This window comes from Perognathus longimembris, chromosome 5 (genome assembly GCF_023159225.1).
Source record: "Perognathus longimembris pacificus isolate PPM17 chromosome 5, ASM2315922v1, whole genome shotgun sequence".
NCBI lineage: Eukaryota > Metazoa > Chordata > Mammalia > Rodentia > Heteromyidae > Perognathus > Perognathus longimembris.
In genome coordinates this window covers 67,209,590-67,226,567 of record NC_063165.1, presented here as the reverse complement: position 1 = coordinate 67,226,567, position 16,978 = coordinate 67,209,590, and the positions used below count along the sequence as shown (strand labels likewise).

General features: G+C 36.8%; 1 protein-coding gene across 2 annotated transcripts; it reads right to left on the bottom strand.

The window, feature by feature from the left end:
- Positions 1-83: 83 nt before the first annotated feature.
- On the bottom strand, positions 84-16,902 carry Mrpl47 (mitochondrial ribosomal protein L47). Of its 2 annotated transcripts, none has more exons than XM_048347067.1 (7): positions 16,779-16,902; positions 13,914-14,065; positions 12,850-12,910; positions 10,591-10,687; positions 5,138-5,268; positions 2,929-3,024; positions 84-304 (listed from the first exon to the last, which is right to left on the bottom strand). In XM_048347067.1, exons 1-7 carry the CDS (start codon positions 16,874-16,876, stop codon positions 181-183), a joined length of 759 nt encoding a protein of 252 aa, XP_048203024.1. In that variant the 5' UTR covers positions 16,877-16,902; the 3' UTR covers positions 84-180. The 2 variants fall into 2 exon arrangements, 1 of the variants encoding a protein (XP_048203024.1); XR_007211064.1 differs by lacking the exon at positions 84-304 and adding an exon at positions 2,619-2,769 and having other exon boundaries at positions 2,853-3,024.
- Between the last annotated feature and the right edge of the window lie 76 nt (positions 16,903-16,978).

The following is a 16,978-nucleotide window of genomic DNA, read 5'->3' as shown; positions in this document are numbered from 1 at the left end:
TTAAAATGGGAGAAGTAATACAACTTCTCAGACTAAACATGCCATATTAACCATAAGAACAACTAGTAAGTCATTTGATTTTTTAAAAATACTTTATTAACCACTTGACGTGTCTATTTACTTCAGTATAGAGAGTATTGCAAGAAAAACAAAACCAATATACTAAAGAGTTCAGACTTCTTAGCCAACACTTGACTTCTGGGCTTCAGAAAGATGTGGAAACTTTTTCTCAAGAAATTTTTCTTTCTTTTTCTGCAAACTTTTCTTTCTTGCTTTGATACGAATTTGTTTCTCAAGTCTCAGTCTGGAATAAAAACAATAATTTATACAGAATTATTTCACTGTTACTCAGTTCTATCAAAACATGTTCAAATCAGTCATAAGAACACTCCAACTTTGTGTATCTCAGTATTTGGTGTTCTATTCACATTATTGAACTTTATTGCTGTAAGCCTTCACAAGTCAAGAGATACATGTGAAGGAAGGGCATCTGTAACCTATGCCAGCTGTCGGAATTTCCAACAGGAAAGGGATGTCCCCGTCTCATGAGCTTGGAATTGCTTGAAGGATCACTCAACTAAAGTGCAATATTAACATGAACAATACTATTTTTCTACCTTATTTTTAAAATCATTTTGTTGAGCATTTATTTCATATTCTGAGATGTATCTTGAGGCTTGTGTGAGTTTCTTCTTTTGAAATAGCAGTTGCTCTAGCTTACCATTTTTCCTACACATAGCACAAAACTATGCAATGAAGAAACACTTAGGCACTGATTAAATTGCTCTGTGAGTTTACTCGCATATCACCATGTTAGGGCATTAGGCATGTGTGCCTCCAGTAACTTGGAATTCACCAAAGTTAAAGATGATAAACCCATGAGGACCAAGCTTCTGTTGTACTAAACGAACTTTTTTTGTCTATAGATATAAAATACAAAAGTGCAATTAAGAGGTTGTGCCGAGTTTTATAGCATCTAGTGCTACAAATTATGTCCAGGTAAAGGCAGAAATAGACATATCAATAGAAAAGTATAAAGACAATAAAAAGTGGGAATTTTCCCACTTATCTTTGTTCTAATTTTAGCCATTTACAAAAAAACCCATCTGGAACAATACCAGTTTGCTACTTAGTATTCTGGAGATTGTGCGATACTGTGAAGACTTAAGTTCCAAAAAATATCAGACAACTTGGGCAGGTGGAATCATAATTTTGTGTTTGAGGCTAGCCAGGGCAAAGTTAGTGAGACCTTAAATAGGAACAAAAGGAACAGCACAAGTGGTAGAATGGAGTGCTGAAGCATAGGCTCTGAGTTGAATCCTCAGAACTAAAACATTAGAATGTCGATAAAGCATAAAGAGTGACACTGGGATGATAAATTTTCACATTCCCGAGAAAGTCATATGATTAAGGGCAGACACTGGCTTGGAGAAATTGGGCAGAAAGACAATAGTGCAGTCAAGATTAATTTCTGAAATAGGTCTTAAATGTGGATCAGTACCGATTTCAAAACTAAGAACAGAAGTGGCTAAAGGGGAAGGGAAAAAGCAATCTGTTTATAGAACAAAATGAAAGTTCTTTGAAGGGTAAACAGCTAACATTAAACAAAATACTGGAAAGGATTTGGATTCTATGAACAAGAAGCTACTGTACAGTTTCGATCAGCACTGATGTAATAAAAGGAAAATTAACCAGAAAGTATTACTCAGTGGACTGGGGACAATGCTATTCAATTTGACGATGGCCTGTACTAGGTAGAGACAGTAGGAAAGACCAGATCCTGGCCATATGTATGGAGATAAAAATCAAGGATGGACTGACTTGTTAGCAGTCAGCTAGAACAGTGGTTAAAAAAAAAGATGACGTCAGGGCCCACATATAAGGATGCATGACAGACAAAAATGAGAAGTAGCTGTCTCAAGAGTGGAAGATAAAAAGAAATTTATAAACTGACTCTAAAGAAGATTAAACACTTTAATGCTCAGGTTAAAGATATTCCATTCTACCTATGTAAACAACATTTTTTGGTATGAAAGTTCTTTGGGGATGTGTGTCAATCTTTGAAGAATCCTTGCTGAAACAAAATGTTATATCATCTAATACAGTTGTTAAAAACTGGGAGGTCTTGTTTTTCTTTTTAATGTTGGTTTTGTGTTAAGATCTTGCTATGGGCCCTGTGATGGCCTCAAATTCATAAGCCTCCTGCTTCAGTCTCCTGAGTGCTGGAATTACAGCAATGCACCATCAAACACGGCTAAAGCTGTGGTTCTTAGGTTGCTAATATTTGACCTTTAACTTTCTAGCTGCTTTTCCAGCCTTGAATTCTAGCTAAAGTTTTGGCACCTTTAGCCAGGATGCCTGTATTTCCCTGTTCCCATCTCTTTCTGTAGTCAGAGCAATGGAAACAGGAAACAAACTTGCAATTTTCCCATTTGACTGTACTTTGAGGGGATTAAATGCTCTTTTGGCTTCTCTCTACTCCTGAATATGGAGTCAGTGTTTTAACTAGCTTAAACAAATCTTACTTAGTTTTTATAATTATCAGCTGTCCTCCAATACAACAGGAACCTTGTCTCTCTGTTCAAGGATAAACAATGCAAAAATTTGGTTGGACATAATGCAACAGACCTCCACTCTTTAGCTCCTTTTCATTAACCTTGGAATAAATGAGCTCACATTTTATGCAACTGAATTATTTTAATTCTATTCACATACATAGAGATAGGTGGATGAATAGAAGCATAAAAAAACTTTTAAAAGGATATATACAACATTGTAACCGGCTATTTCTGGATGGTGAAGTTATAGATGTCGTTTTTGTTACCTGATCTTCCTTTTTTCTTTAATAAACAGGTATGTGATGAGGTGAATATATTAATATGTCATCTGATATAAAGATGTTTCTCTTTAAAGAGTATTTAGACTCACCTGATGAAACGGTCCACATAAGGCATTGCAAAGAATCGTTTCCTATTGTATCTTTTATTTAGGTACCAAGGTATAGGCCACTGCTTGAACTTGTGCCTGATAATAAAGTAAAAAGTTATTGACTTATAAGAAACAATACGTTTTTACTTATCTAATTTCCCACTTTTTCCTAATTGACTTTAAATGAATTAACCCAAATAAAACCAGTAGAAAAATAAAAGTTTGGGTTTTGTTAGTACTGGTATCCTAGACAATACTTGAATTCAGAGATTTGCCCTTTGCTTGGCTTTCTTGCTCAGCTGTCACTCTACCACACTGCTTTCAGCTGGTTATATTTTTCGAGATGGAGTCTTATGGTCCTTGCTGTCTGAGCTAGCCTCAAACTGCCATCCTTTGGATCTCAGGACACGAATGAGCCACCTAAAGCTAAAAGTCCCCCCCCCCCCCCAATCCTTGCAGTGCTATCACTGAGGTATCCTCCCAGACTTTAGATATAAAGTACTTATTGGGGTGTTAGCAATCTCTTTACATAACCTGGGTCCAAACATTCTCTAAATTTAAATCCAAGAAATCTCATCAACTAACTCCACTGCAATAACTTAAGTTTGAGGACCAGCAGTCTCTAACCACCTGAGATGTCTCCTGCACTATGCTGACTATAAAATACTACCAACAAAGTTTCACTTAAGTTGCTCAACCCAAATGTAAATAAAAACCCAAATTAAAGGTTTCTTTACACTGGGCCATCTCAGTTACTTACACCTCAGTGAGAATGTTGACACCAGATCTTTTCCAATTTTCTGAGCAAAGTTGGGTAACTATGTAGCAGAAAAGCACCCCATGAAGCATAGCAGTAGAATGTTTCATAATTTGGCCTAGAGCTTATCCTGATGGCAACAGGAGCAAATTGAAACTTCTACCTATGACCTTATTCTTCAAACTTTTCAGTTGGACAAAAAGCAAAAGTGTGTCCTGAAAGATTATATGTGTACAAATACTGAAAAAAAAATACATAACTCATCAAATTCTCAAAAAAGTCATGATTCATGTAAGGCAAGAACCACTGTTATAAATAACTCTTCTAGGAGATGGAGCTGTGGCTCAAGTGGTAGAATAGCCTTGAGTGAACGGCCTGAGTTCAAACCCCAATATCCAGTACCGGCACGATAAACTATATATGTGTATACCCATGTGTATTTGTGTGTGTGCATTTCATATTTCATAGTCCTATCACAGATTTATTTTTTTCTTGGCTGGTGCTAGGGCTTGATCTCATGGCCTGAGCACTGTCCCTGGTTTCTCTTTGTGCAAGGCTAACACTACCACTTGAGCCACAGCACCACTTTTGTCTTTTTTCTATATATGTGGTGCTGACGAATTGAACCCAGAGCTTCATCTATACAAGGCAAGCACTCTACCACTAGGCTACATTCCCAGCCCCACAGATTGTTTTAATCCTAATCTTAATTAGTAACTTTAACTGTGATCACACATTACTTCACACAATGATATTCCCAGGTTACAGAATGGCTAAGAATTAAATCAGCTGTGGAGTTCAAAGGGATCCTTTGGAGAATAATAGCAAGAATAAAGAGCTGATTAATACAGAGGTCACTGCAGGTGGTTAGGATATAGCAATGACACAGATTGTTTCAGATTGCAGCAGTGTCAAAACACAGTTCAAAAGGGCAGAGCTGGTTTAAAGCTGGGTCCTTCCCCCCCCGAGATCCTGGGACTTTAATTTACGGCCTGAGCACTGTACCTGATCTTTTGCTCAAGGGTAGCGCTCTACCATTCTGAGACACAGCTCCACCTCTTGCATTTTAATAGTCAGTCTGGTGAGTATTAAGGGTTAAGCTCATTTACCTAGCTCATCTTTTTTTTTCTACTATAGCTTATTTTTGCTGTTTGCATGCTTGCCAGGCAGGGCCTGTTATACCTAATTCAGCTTAGGAGCTCCTATGTGGCCATGACTTAACTTGATATATACTTGTAATTATGTAATTATGTAATTACATGTATAGTAATAATTGTGAGGTTAGGATGTCTGAGCTAGTGACTTTAATATCTTGATATTCCAAAAAGGTTCTGGATCTCTTCTACATAATATTCATCTCTAGTATATCTCAATGAGTTTTTCTTAAGAGATACTGGGCAGGGGAATGACTCATGGGGCTTCTTCTCTCCAGTTACAGTGTAATTTATGTACCAGATGATTCTTCCAAAGATGTCCCTTCTCCAAGCACCAGGTCTAGCTTTTTCTTGACCAGTCTGGAGAAGCCTTAAAGCATCTTCTCTTTCCTGGACAACTTTATCCAATGCATCCATGGACTCAACTACCTGACAAAAAGAAAGATTCTGTTTCAACAATCATCTATACCAGAATCATAGAGAACAAGCTGGGCACTGGTGAATCATCTGTAATCATAGCTACTCAGGAGGCTGAGATCTGAGGACCACAGTTCAAAGCCAGCCTGGGCAGTAAAGTCCATGAGGCTTTTATCTCCTATTAACCATCAGAAAACCGCAAGTGGTGTGGTGGCTCAAGTAGTAGAGCGCTAGCCTTGAGCCGAAGAGCTCAAGGACAGCACCCAGGCCCAGAGTCCAAGCCTCACAACTGTCAAAAAAAAAAAAAAAAAAAAAAGAGAACATATAAGGAATTACGCCCTAGAAAATCCATGTTGAATGTTGTTTTTTTTTTTTTTTGGCCAGTCCTGGGCCTTGGACACAGGGCCTGAGCTCTGTCCCTGGCTTCCTTTTGCTCAAGGCTAGCACTCTGCCACTTGAGCCACAGCACCACTTCTGGCCGTTTTCTGTATATGTGGTGCTGGGGAATCGAACCCAGGGCCTCATGTATACGAGGCAAGCTCTCTTGCTACTAGGTCATATCCCCAGCCCCATGTTGAATGTTTTTATCAAAGGATCACTGTCAAGTAACTCTGTCTGGCACAGGATATTTATATAGGTGTCTACAGCATCAGTTTCAGAAGTGTAGTTTCATTTAAATAAAAATCTGTTTACCTTGGACTTCGATATGTTAGTTTCATTGGACTGGGATATACTTACACAGATTGATTTTGGAGACTGCATGGTAATTTCAGAACTCAAATAATTGGTAACATTTGTTACTTCTATTATACTAAAAACCTGTTTTAGCTTCAGCTAATCACTGTTTTCTTCCTATGTCCACATAGCTTTTTCCTGCTTGGTAATAACTATTACAGGGAAAGGAGTATCAGATCTGACATTAAGCTCAAAGATTCTTTGACATGGAAGCAGATACTAGTAGAACTTCTTGTTAAGATTCTTGTTGTGTAATTGAATGTACATAACATACTGACAGAGTAGTATGTTTAGAAATACTCATATTTGAGATAGTAATGTCAGATGCGTCAAACGTTTTCATAGTTCTAAACATTAAAAGCATTTCTTTTTGTATTTATGTGCTTAATTATGTCTAAATAGATGTACAAGGGGGTTTCAATACAACATATTGATTTATGAGTACAATGCATCTTGATCAGTGTCATTCCTTAGATCATTCTCCCCTCCATCCGTCCCAACTCCACCTATCTCAAGTTACCTACTTTCATTTTCACATGTGTACATTGAATATTATAGTGTATTTGCTCACCATTGTTCTCTCTTCATTTTCCCACTGAGAGTTTTTAATTGGGTGTGTATACTATCTTTGAAAACAATAATAGATTTCAAACACTACATATACAAGTTCTTATAACAAGCTCAGCTACCCCAACCTCAGTAGATAAACAGAATCAAGGACAAAAATACTATCCTCTCAATGCAGAAAAGCCCTTTGAACATCTTTTATCTTTTGATAAAAGCTCTTCAGTAACTACGTATAGATATACCTTAATAAAGGTTATATATGAAAAAGCTATATTTGACATCATATTAACTGGGGGAAATACCAAAACAGTTTCCTGTAAAATCAGAAATGACTAGTGTATCTACTATCTCCTTTCTTATTCAATATAATATTGGAGTTCCTAATCCTAATAAGATAAAAGAAAGAAAAGGGTTCCAAATAGGGAAGGAAGAAGTCAAATGATCTGTATTTGCACAGATACAATTCTATACCTAAAGGACATTAAAAATTCCATGCCAAAATTCTTACATCTGAAAAACACTGTTGGCAGTATAGCAATATTTCAAGTCCAAACAAAACTCAGTAGGTTTTCTACACTAACAATGACTGGATGACAGGGGAATTAACAATTCATTGACAATAGGCTCAAAAAGCAAAAATCTTAGGTTAAACCAACTGAGGACATGAAAGATCTTTATAATGAAAACTATAAAACCTTAGAGGAAGAAACTGAAAGGACCTGACAGACTATTCATGTTCCTAGAATTAATACTATGAAAATGGCCATGTTGCCAAAAAGTAATCTATAAATTCAACACAATACTCAAAGTCCTAATGTTATTCTTCACAAAGATAAAAAAATCAATTCTAGAATTCATATAAAAGCATCAAAAGCAGTCCAAAGCAAAAAATGAAATGCTGGAGGGACTACAAGATTAGACTTCAAATGATATTTACACAGTCATAGTAATAGCATTATGGTGGTACTTCAGGCACAAAATAGACCAGAAGACCAATGCAAGACATGACAAGGACCAGAAATGTGTTCACACAACTGTAAACAGCCTTCACAAAAGAACCTTACATACAGAGGTGGGAGAAAAGACAGTCTCTTTAACAAATGGTATTGGGAAAACTGGATATCCACTGGCCAAATGTACATTAATTTGTTAAATAAACCTAGAATCTCTGAGTCCATAGTGAAAGGAATGAGTGAATGGGTGAAAAAAGCAGGAAGAAGAGAAAGCTTAGAAAATCACTACTAGGTAAATGATTCAGGTAAGAATCATCAATGAATGCTGAGACTAGTTAGAGGATATATACATGACCTCACAGTATATTGAAATGCTTATTTAGATACAAAAGGAAATATAACTATATAGTGGAGAAACTTGACAGAAAACATCTTAACTAAATTATTAATCCTGACATCAGAAATGGAACAGATTGACACATTGTGCTTCCTAATCTGCACAATGCAAATATAGTGTGTCTCTGACAATCATAAAATATGATGACAATCTTTGTCAATATTACCATAAAAGCCTCAGACAAATTCAAATTGAAGAACTGGTCTATACATTTTTTTTCAAAAATGCCTATGTTAAGCAAGGTATGATTATGCATGTCTGTAACTTGAGTCTTTGGGAGTTGGAGGCGGGAAGTTGTGAGTTCCAGGACAACCTGGATTGTGGTGAGAATCTTGTCTTAAAAGGCCAAATAGCAACAAAATCAATTTCAGAACAAAAAGCCCAAGTCTCTAGATAAAAGAGAAAGGAAAACTGAAAAGGCATGATCTAGGGTTTTCTTTTGCTATAAGAGACATTGTTAGCTGGTGCAGGGGCTCGTGACTATAATCGTAGCTTTTCAAGAGGTTGAGATCTGAGGATTGTGGTTCAAAGCCAGCCCAGCAGGAAAGTCCATGAGACTTTTATTTCCAATTAATCACGAAAAAGGTGGAATTAAAGCTGTGGCCAAAGTGGTAGGACACTAGCCTTGAGCAAAAAATCCTTAGGGATAGCATTCAAGCCCTGAGTTCAAGCCTCAGCACTGGCACCAAAATAAACAAAAAAAAGACATTGTTGGGACACTTGAAAAAAATCTAAGATCTCTTTATATAAAGTTTCATATATTAAGATACATATAGAGACATATACTATATATAAAATATTTACATAATATAAACATATACTTGATATTTTAAAATGTATGATATATAATACTACTATATGCATGTTAATTTCTCAATTTAAGAATTATATAGTAGCTGACAGACATCACTGGCTCATACCTGTAATTGTAGCTAGTCAAGAGGGCTGAGATCTGAGAACTGAGGTTTGAACAGCCCAGGCAGGAAAGTTCATAGGACTTATCTCCTATTAATCACCAAAAAGCAGGAAGTGGAGCTGTGGCTGTGGTAGTCAGCCTTGAGCAAAAAATGCTTAGGGACAGCACCCTGTGCTCAAGCTCCAGGACTGCTGCATGCAAATGTGCACACACATGAGCACACATATAAAGAATTATACAGTGACTACATAAGGGATTGTTAGTTTTTAAATATAAAATTAACTTTTTATGATAAAGTAACATGTATAACTTACTCTCAAAAAGGCTGAGAACAAAATTGAAATAACAGAGCCGACAGCACAAATATTGTGAAATATTCACATCTAGACTCTAGGAAAGGTATACAAGAATCCTTTATACTGTACATGTAGCTTTAAAAAATATATCTCACAATAGGTCAAAATTAAAAGGGTTAAACAAAAAAAAAACAAATAATGTTACTTTCACTAAGCGACAATAGCCTTTTCTATAATTAGAGAAAGTAACTGAAGAGTATCTGCATACATTTTTTTAAACTTTCTCCTTCTGAAAGGCAATGTGGTAGTAACAGTTGTGACTGGTGTGGAGACAGGGAACTGAAGGTTAGGCAGCAAAACTAAAGGTGTCATAAAACCTGAGTTCTATTCTATGTACCATGACACAGAAAACCCAATAGTTTTGATCTTCAAAGCAGTCTAGGAAAAATACCATGGCATATTACACAGTCATAAAGAAAATTAAATTACATATGTCATTTGCAAGAAAATGAATGAAAGTGAAGATTATCATGCTGAGATATGTCAAGCTCAAAGGGCCAAATATTTCTCTGAGGAATAAATGAGACTGATAACTGGGAATGGGAATAGGAAAACAAGAGTTTTCTTTCATTGAAGAAAGCCTAATTTAAAATGAACCACTTTTATTCCAACGATGCAAATTCTCCTAATACCATTTAATTATATAATTTAAAATAATTAAGGAAGCAAGTTTCATTTTACAAGGCAAGCACTCTTGCCACTAGACCATATTCCCAGCCCGCAAGTTTCATTTTATAGTTTTATACTACAGAAAAAAAAAATACTGTACCAGGTGCTAAGAGTCAATGCCCATAATTCTTAGCTACTCAGGAGTCTGAAAACAGAAGGATTGTCATTTGAGGCTAGCTAGGCAGAAACAGCATTCAACACCCTATCCTGAAAATAACCAGTAAAGAACAGGACTAAGGCATGACTAAAATGGTAGAGCATTAACAGAGGAGATGCAAGTCCCTGAGTTCAAACCATGGCACTGCCAAATGAAAAGAAAAGGGCTGGGAATATGGCCTTGCCTTGTATACATGAAGCCCTGGGTTCGATTCCCCAGTGCCACTTACATAGAAAACGGCCAGAAGTGGTGCTGTGGCTCAAGTGGTAGAGTGCTAGCCTTGAGCAAAAGGAAGCCAGGGACAGTGCTCAGGCCCTGAGTCCAAGGCCCAGGACTGGCCAAAAGAAAAAAAAGAAAAGAAAAGAAAAAATGTTGGGAGTTGCAGGTAGAAATGAAGAGTTACTACAGTCTTGGGATGAAAGAAAATGTTCTAAAACAATAGTTGTGATGGTTGCACACAGTTCAGTAAATTTACTGAAAATCAAGGTAAAATAACACATCTATTTGGCAAGAAATACAGGAAGGAGATACTTCTTTCAGCTTTTACCTTGCCACAGGAGTGTCTAGCTGCCCACCAACCTTACCTTTTCTAACCGTTCTGGACTTGGCATTGGCAATATCTGCCGCTTGGCCTCCTGCTCTAGAGTTAGAAGCATGTTTCTTTCTTTCAGTAGGACATACCTAATCAAAGAATATACAAGTTATGATGCTACTCTATGGTTGTGTGAATAAAGATGCAACTTCTGACATCAAAATCAGTGATTTGTACTTGAACTCCTTTGGAAATCTTAATATCCAGAATATCATCACAAAGAATAACCCTTTAGACATATACCTTTATTTATCTGTTCAATAAACTTTGCTTGTGCCACATATTTTATTTGTTGTATTGTTTTAAAAGCCTAAAACATGGTCCTTTATTCCAATGGTCAAAGAAGGAAGGTAAACACACTTACTTATATGCTAGGCAGTATGCCTAACATTTTATATCTAGTATTTCACTTAATTCACATACCAACCTTCTATGTTGTTACTATTTTCTCTTCTTAAATAAAGAAACAAAAGCCACTGGGCACCAGGGGCTCACTCTTGTAATACTAGCTACTCAAGAGGCTGAAATCTGAGTCTTAGATCACGATTTGAAGTAAGCTCAGGAAGAAAAGTCCTTGAGACTCTGACCTCCAATTAATCACCAAAATCCAAAAGTAGATCTGTGGTTCAAGTGGCAGAGCACTAGCATTGAGCAGAGAAGCTCAGGAGCAGTGCCCAGGCCCTCAGTTCAAACTCTAGTGCCAGCACAAATAAATAAGTCAAGCTGAAAGAATTAAGGGGCATTTGAGGTCATATAGCTAATTCTGGTTTCAGGTCTTGGAACTCACTGTATACAAAAATCCATTGTATTTTCAGAATTCATGCTGGTTCTGAAATTGCAATGTGGTTATTGGGTGGGAGAGACAAGTATCAGAATAATTAGATGTCCTCTCCTAGCTAAGACGACCAAGGAAAGCTTCACAAAGGACCTAGGATTTGTAAAGATGTAAGAGAGTAAAGCAATTATAATCAGAGGTACCAGTGCAGTACAGTTAAAAATGGGGGTAGATTTTGTGAGTCCAAGCTGGAAGAGAAGTAAGAAAACAACTGTGGAAGACACTGAAAGAAAGATAAAAGGAATCATTGTACTTTGTATTACAGAAGACAATCTGGGGGGAAGGAGTGACAGAAGACTGGTTTTAGCACAGTGAATGTAATGTTAAGGTATCAGTAATGATCCTTTTACTGATAACCTAAAATCATAGTTCCTTAATGCAACTTATTTTCTAAGATGAATGCACATATACAACCCACTAGTGGTTTTTATAAGCACTTTTCAGTTCCTTAAGGACCTCACTGTAGACACGGCTAACTTGCAACTAGCTATGTAGTTCAGGCTGGCCCCACACTCTCCATTCTTCTATCTCTAGCTCCTAAGTATTGGGATTACAAGTCTGACTTAAAAAAACATTTTAATGTGCCAAACATTAATCCTTAAAATGTTGTAGTGCATGCCTACTAAAGTGCCAAGGCAGATAACAGTCCTGAGTGAAGTGAACTGGGTAAACGAGGAGCAGGGTGCACAGGAGCACTGGTATACACTGCTCCACCAACAACGAGGAACTGCCACACAGGCCAGCCAGTTGTTCTCATGTGGGAATGCAGGGACAGTGTGGACAGACCAGTCTGATTACTCAAGGGAAGCTACAAGTCTTATTCATGTAAAATTTCTCAACTGAAAAGGTAATCCTGCCTTTAGTCCTCTCACCCCACTCAACTTCATCAGGACAATGTGCCAGACAATTCTAAATTCCCAATCAGATAACCCTCCAACAAATTACTCCAAGCGAATGAGCAGAAGAACCTAGACCTAGGAAAAGGCAACATAAAGGAGAGAAGTGTGAATGCGACCAACCATTCCCCACTTCATTTTATTGTTAATTTGCTGAAATTGCTAGGATAAGTGTGGGACTGGTAGCAGTTATAGTAAAATTCCTAAACTCCCCTCAACTTCAAAACTATGATAATATCTCATGGCCTGAACAAACATCTTTCATATTTATAACATCTCTCATGATCTAATGCATCATATGTATCATCCACAGTACTATGAAACAAATCATTTTGCTCAATTTCTTACAGCAAATAGGTGCACAGTTGTCACCTATCATATTGTAACTGTTTCAAACAAGTGCACAGCTGTTACCTGACCATCACATTGTAACTGTTTCAAACAGGTGCACTGTTGTCACCTGACTTTCAAACTGTAATTCTTTCTAACACCTGGGTATCACTGACCTTAGTGCACTTACCAAAGTTTATGTAAATCTTCATTACTTTTGTTTCTTAATTGTTGACAGGTCCATGCAGCGCCTGTGAAAATTATTAATTCACAACATGAAATATATGGACCTAGAAAAAAAACTATGTTACGTGCAGTAAGTCTGACTTAGAAAGACCAATCACATATTTTTTCCCATATATGGATGTTAGATCTAAAATACAAATGTACATGATAACATATACAGGGTATATGTCTATATATACAAATTGACTAAAGGGAGGAGTTCAACAGTGTAACTCCTTTGGACAACTAATGAACCATTTAACAAAATACCAGGAAGTTGAACATGTTCTGCGGGAGGAGGACAAGGAGGAAATGGAGGTCCTATACAAATGGAGTGAGGGAGGGTGAACAAAAACAACCATTATTTTCAGCGCATACTATGTAAAAACTGAACAGCATAACTTGAGGGTAGAGATGGGATGGGGAAAAATGAGGGAGAACAAAGGAAGGGGGGACATTGATCCAGATACACTGTACTCGTAATCTGATTTCTGGAATTGAAACCCCTTTGTATACTTAATAAAAATAAATAGATATTAAAATATTTTTAACACAAAACACTTTTTAGCTATTTTCCCTTGGTCACAATAAATATGTTGACCTCTACATCTGTAAAACATAAAATAGCACTATTACATTACATAATATAAAATTAAGAGCTAATTAACAGCATTCTAGCATCAAAAGTTGTTAACATTAGTGGTTGTATTAGTGGTTGTATTTTCACACATTAATACAAAAACGTCTGTAATATAAACTTTTAATTATCACTTAAAAATGGAATCTAAAATAAACCCTAAAAATGATCCCAGTTAATACTTTTAATCTATTCCTTTTTTAGGAACATTCTGCCAACTTCCAAGGTATAATTCATTCTATGAGTACAGTGACCTTTAACTTTTTTCCCTAGATAGTCTCAAAAAAAGAAAATAAAAAGGAAATATCTAAATAATTCATAAGCTGAAGAAACATTCCTAAAATGGCAAACGAGTCAGCAAATATATTGAATGGTTAAGTTAAATATCTTACCAGATTTTACTTTTTGTTCTCCCCAATTTTTTGGGTCATCAAAAAATTCTTCAAGTCCTCTTGTTGATAATGTGGTATGAAGTAATCTAGGCTGGTGCAAAGAAGTGACATTCACTACACTCTTGAGCAGCACACTAAGAGAAAGCCTGCAACTGAACACATAAATAGGTGAGTTAAGCTTGATAAGATCTGGATCTTATAAGCAATAAACTGAATCATTTCATCACTGCAATATTAAAAAACAATACTAGGATTATTATCCCAGAAGCAGTAAACATTTAAAATGCTACAGAAAGTTATCATTTTTTTTTTTTTTTTTTTGGCCAGTCCTGGGCCTTGGACTCAGGGCCTGAGCACTGTCCCTGGCTTCTTCCCGCTCAAGGCTAGCACTCTGCCACTTGAGCCACAGCGCCGCTTCTGGCCGTTTTCTGTATATGTGGTGCTGGGGAACCGAACCTAGGGCCTCATGTATCCGAGGCAGGCACTCTTGCCACTAGGCTATATCCCCAGCCCGAAAGTTATCATTTTTAACATTACTTTGCACAGGCTGCTATCCTGTAATTTAGAAATTATACTTTATGGTTACTTTTTTAATCTTTACTCCACTATGGCAAGTGAAGTCAAGGAGCAGACAAAACAATCTGAAGACTAATTTTACATCATGTATTTGGGGTCCAGAATGCTGCTTCCTTTCACTCTGTGGCTGCACATCTAGAAATTCCAACTACAGATATTACTTCAGCAGGGAACTTATAAATTGTCTACTGAAAGTATTTTAACAATTGCACAAATGTGCAATTAGGGAATGGTTAAAGTTATGATGCATAATAAACTTAGAAACTGTAGTAAGTAATATCTAAAGACTTGGGAAAACCATTTTACAAAAATATGTAAATTACCATAAGTGTTGTTTTCCTATCAAGAATACTTCAGTTGAAACAATCAGATAAATCCAAATGAAGGATATTTTTTAGAAGCTAATCTTATAAAAAAAAATGTCAACATTGCTGAAACGTGGTGGCTCATATCTGTATTCCCCAGCTAATCAGGTTAATGGTCAACTCAAGAGTCCACCTCAAAAAAAAAAAAAAAGCCCATGAATGATGGTATTATATCTCATTTACAAATATCTATGTAAACATATACAGTGCCATGTGCATATACAGACAAATACATTAATTAAAGTATGATACATTCAAGGGAGAATTCCAATAGTATAATCCCTCCGAAAAACTAACAGTCTAACAAAAGGAATACCTGGAACATGAGGTGTCAGTGAGAGATGAAGACAAGGGGAGGTGCATAGATGAATGAAAAGAGGAAGGGTGGGAGAATGTAATCATAATATTCAATGTCTATATGCAAAAATGGAAATAGGGGATTGAGGGGATAGGCAGGTTTGATAAGATGGAGGAGTGATGAAAGGGATGACACTGATCAAGGAGGATGCGTTGTGCTCATAAACTGACAAGTTGAATCCAAACTCTTTTATACAATAACTTAAAGATTAAAAAATAAAAGAATGGTAGCATATATCTGTAGTCCCTGACAAAGGCAAAGGTAAGGAGGTCTGAGGCACAGCACTGAAAAGACAAACTTAAAAAACAAAACCCCCCCACGCAAAACCACCCAAATGGGAATATGCCTGAAGTGGTAGAGTGCTCACCTAGCAATGGCTAGGTGGGAGAAATTCAATATCATAAAATTAAAAGGAAATATCTAGATAAAAAGATTGAAAACACAAAATAACTAATCCAATGAAAACCATTACTGGATCCTAATGCAAAAGAAAATTAAAGGCATTATCAGGGCATATACTAAATAATCCTAGTGTTAAAACAGTAGTGTATTTTTTAGTACAATCATTGTAATGTAGTTAGTAAAGCAAAGTCCTTGCTCTTAGAAGATGTATAAGATGCCATCAAGTTGGAAATATGATATGCCTCAAATAGTTCAGAGCAAAAGCATAATGATTGGTTAATAAAAGTGTAGACTGTAGTAACTGCACTATTCTAACAACTTTTCTATTTGCTGAAAAATTTTAAACAAAATAAAATTGGGGAAAACAATAGTAAGCAAAAATGCATACATGTAAATATGGTCCTATCTTAAAATATGTATCTCTCTACAGGAAAAGTTAAAAAAGAATGGATGGAATTCTGCCATCTTTGAGTTGGTTATAATTTTAGTTACTTCTTCCAAATGCTTCATACATTTGACCCAAGTGTTTGCAAGTAAATGGATATTCACTTTATAATAATGAAAAATGCGAAAACTATTTGTTTGCAGAAATAAAGGATAATGATGAAGAGAAAGACTATTCAATTTGTTACCCTGATCAAATTGCAACCTCTGCAAAATAAAAAGCAACGTCAGTGTGCAACGTTAGTGCAAAACAATGCCGTAGCACATAACAGATGCTCCAAATAATATTCTATTTATAATATTTAATTCATTGTAGAAAAATGCAAAACAAAGGGTGGAAAATCATATTTCCCTAAAGCAAAAAGGATTAGTTATCCAGAAGACAAGTGTTTCCACCTGGAAATAACAGCACTTTCTGTGAGGTTCGGTGACGACCCTCCCTTTTTCGTCCAATCAAACGTAAGCACAGTTCGGTTCAGAGGAAAAAGCTCTTCAACTCATACAACCTAAGAGTGGCTTCTGTGTTTTTAGCTGTGATTCAATAAACGCAGGGTAAAGAAAAGCCATGACGTGCCTAGTCCACAGTAGGCAGCAACACAGTGTTTGAGGCATAAACCTAAGTGTCGGCGGTGAACTTCTGCAAGGTCGGGCCTGTTCCCACCATCGCCACCAAACGTGATCCCTAGCGGAGGTGGACAGACCTGCTCTTCACACACTTACCCAGTGCCAGCGGGGGCCTTGGAAGTTATTAAGGACCCGGACTTTTTCAGGACCGCGGAGAGCCTTCTACCAAAGACACCCAAGACGCCTCCAGCCATTTTTTTTCCATAAGGCCGACCCCCGTCCGCTGGCAACGACGTCACTTCCGTCGCCTCACGCTGACTGGAGGAAGAAAACCGGAACAGGACGAATGTCACCTT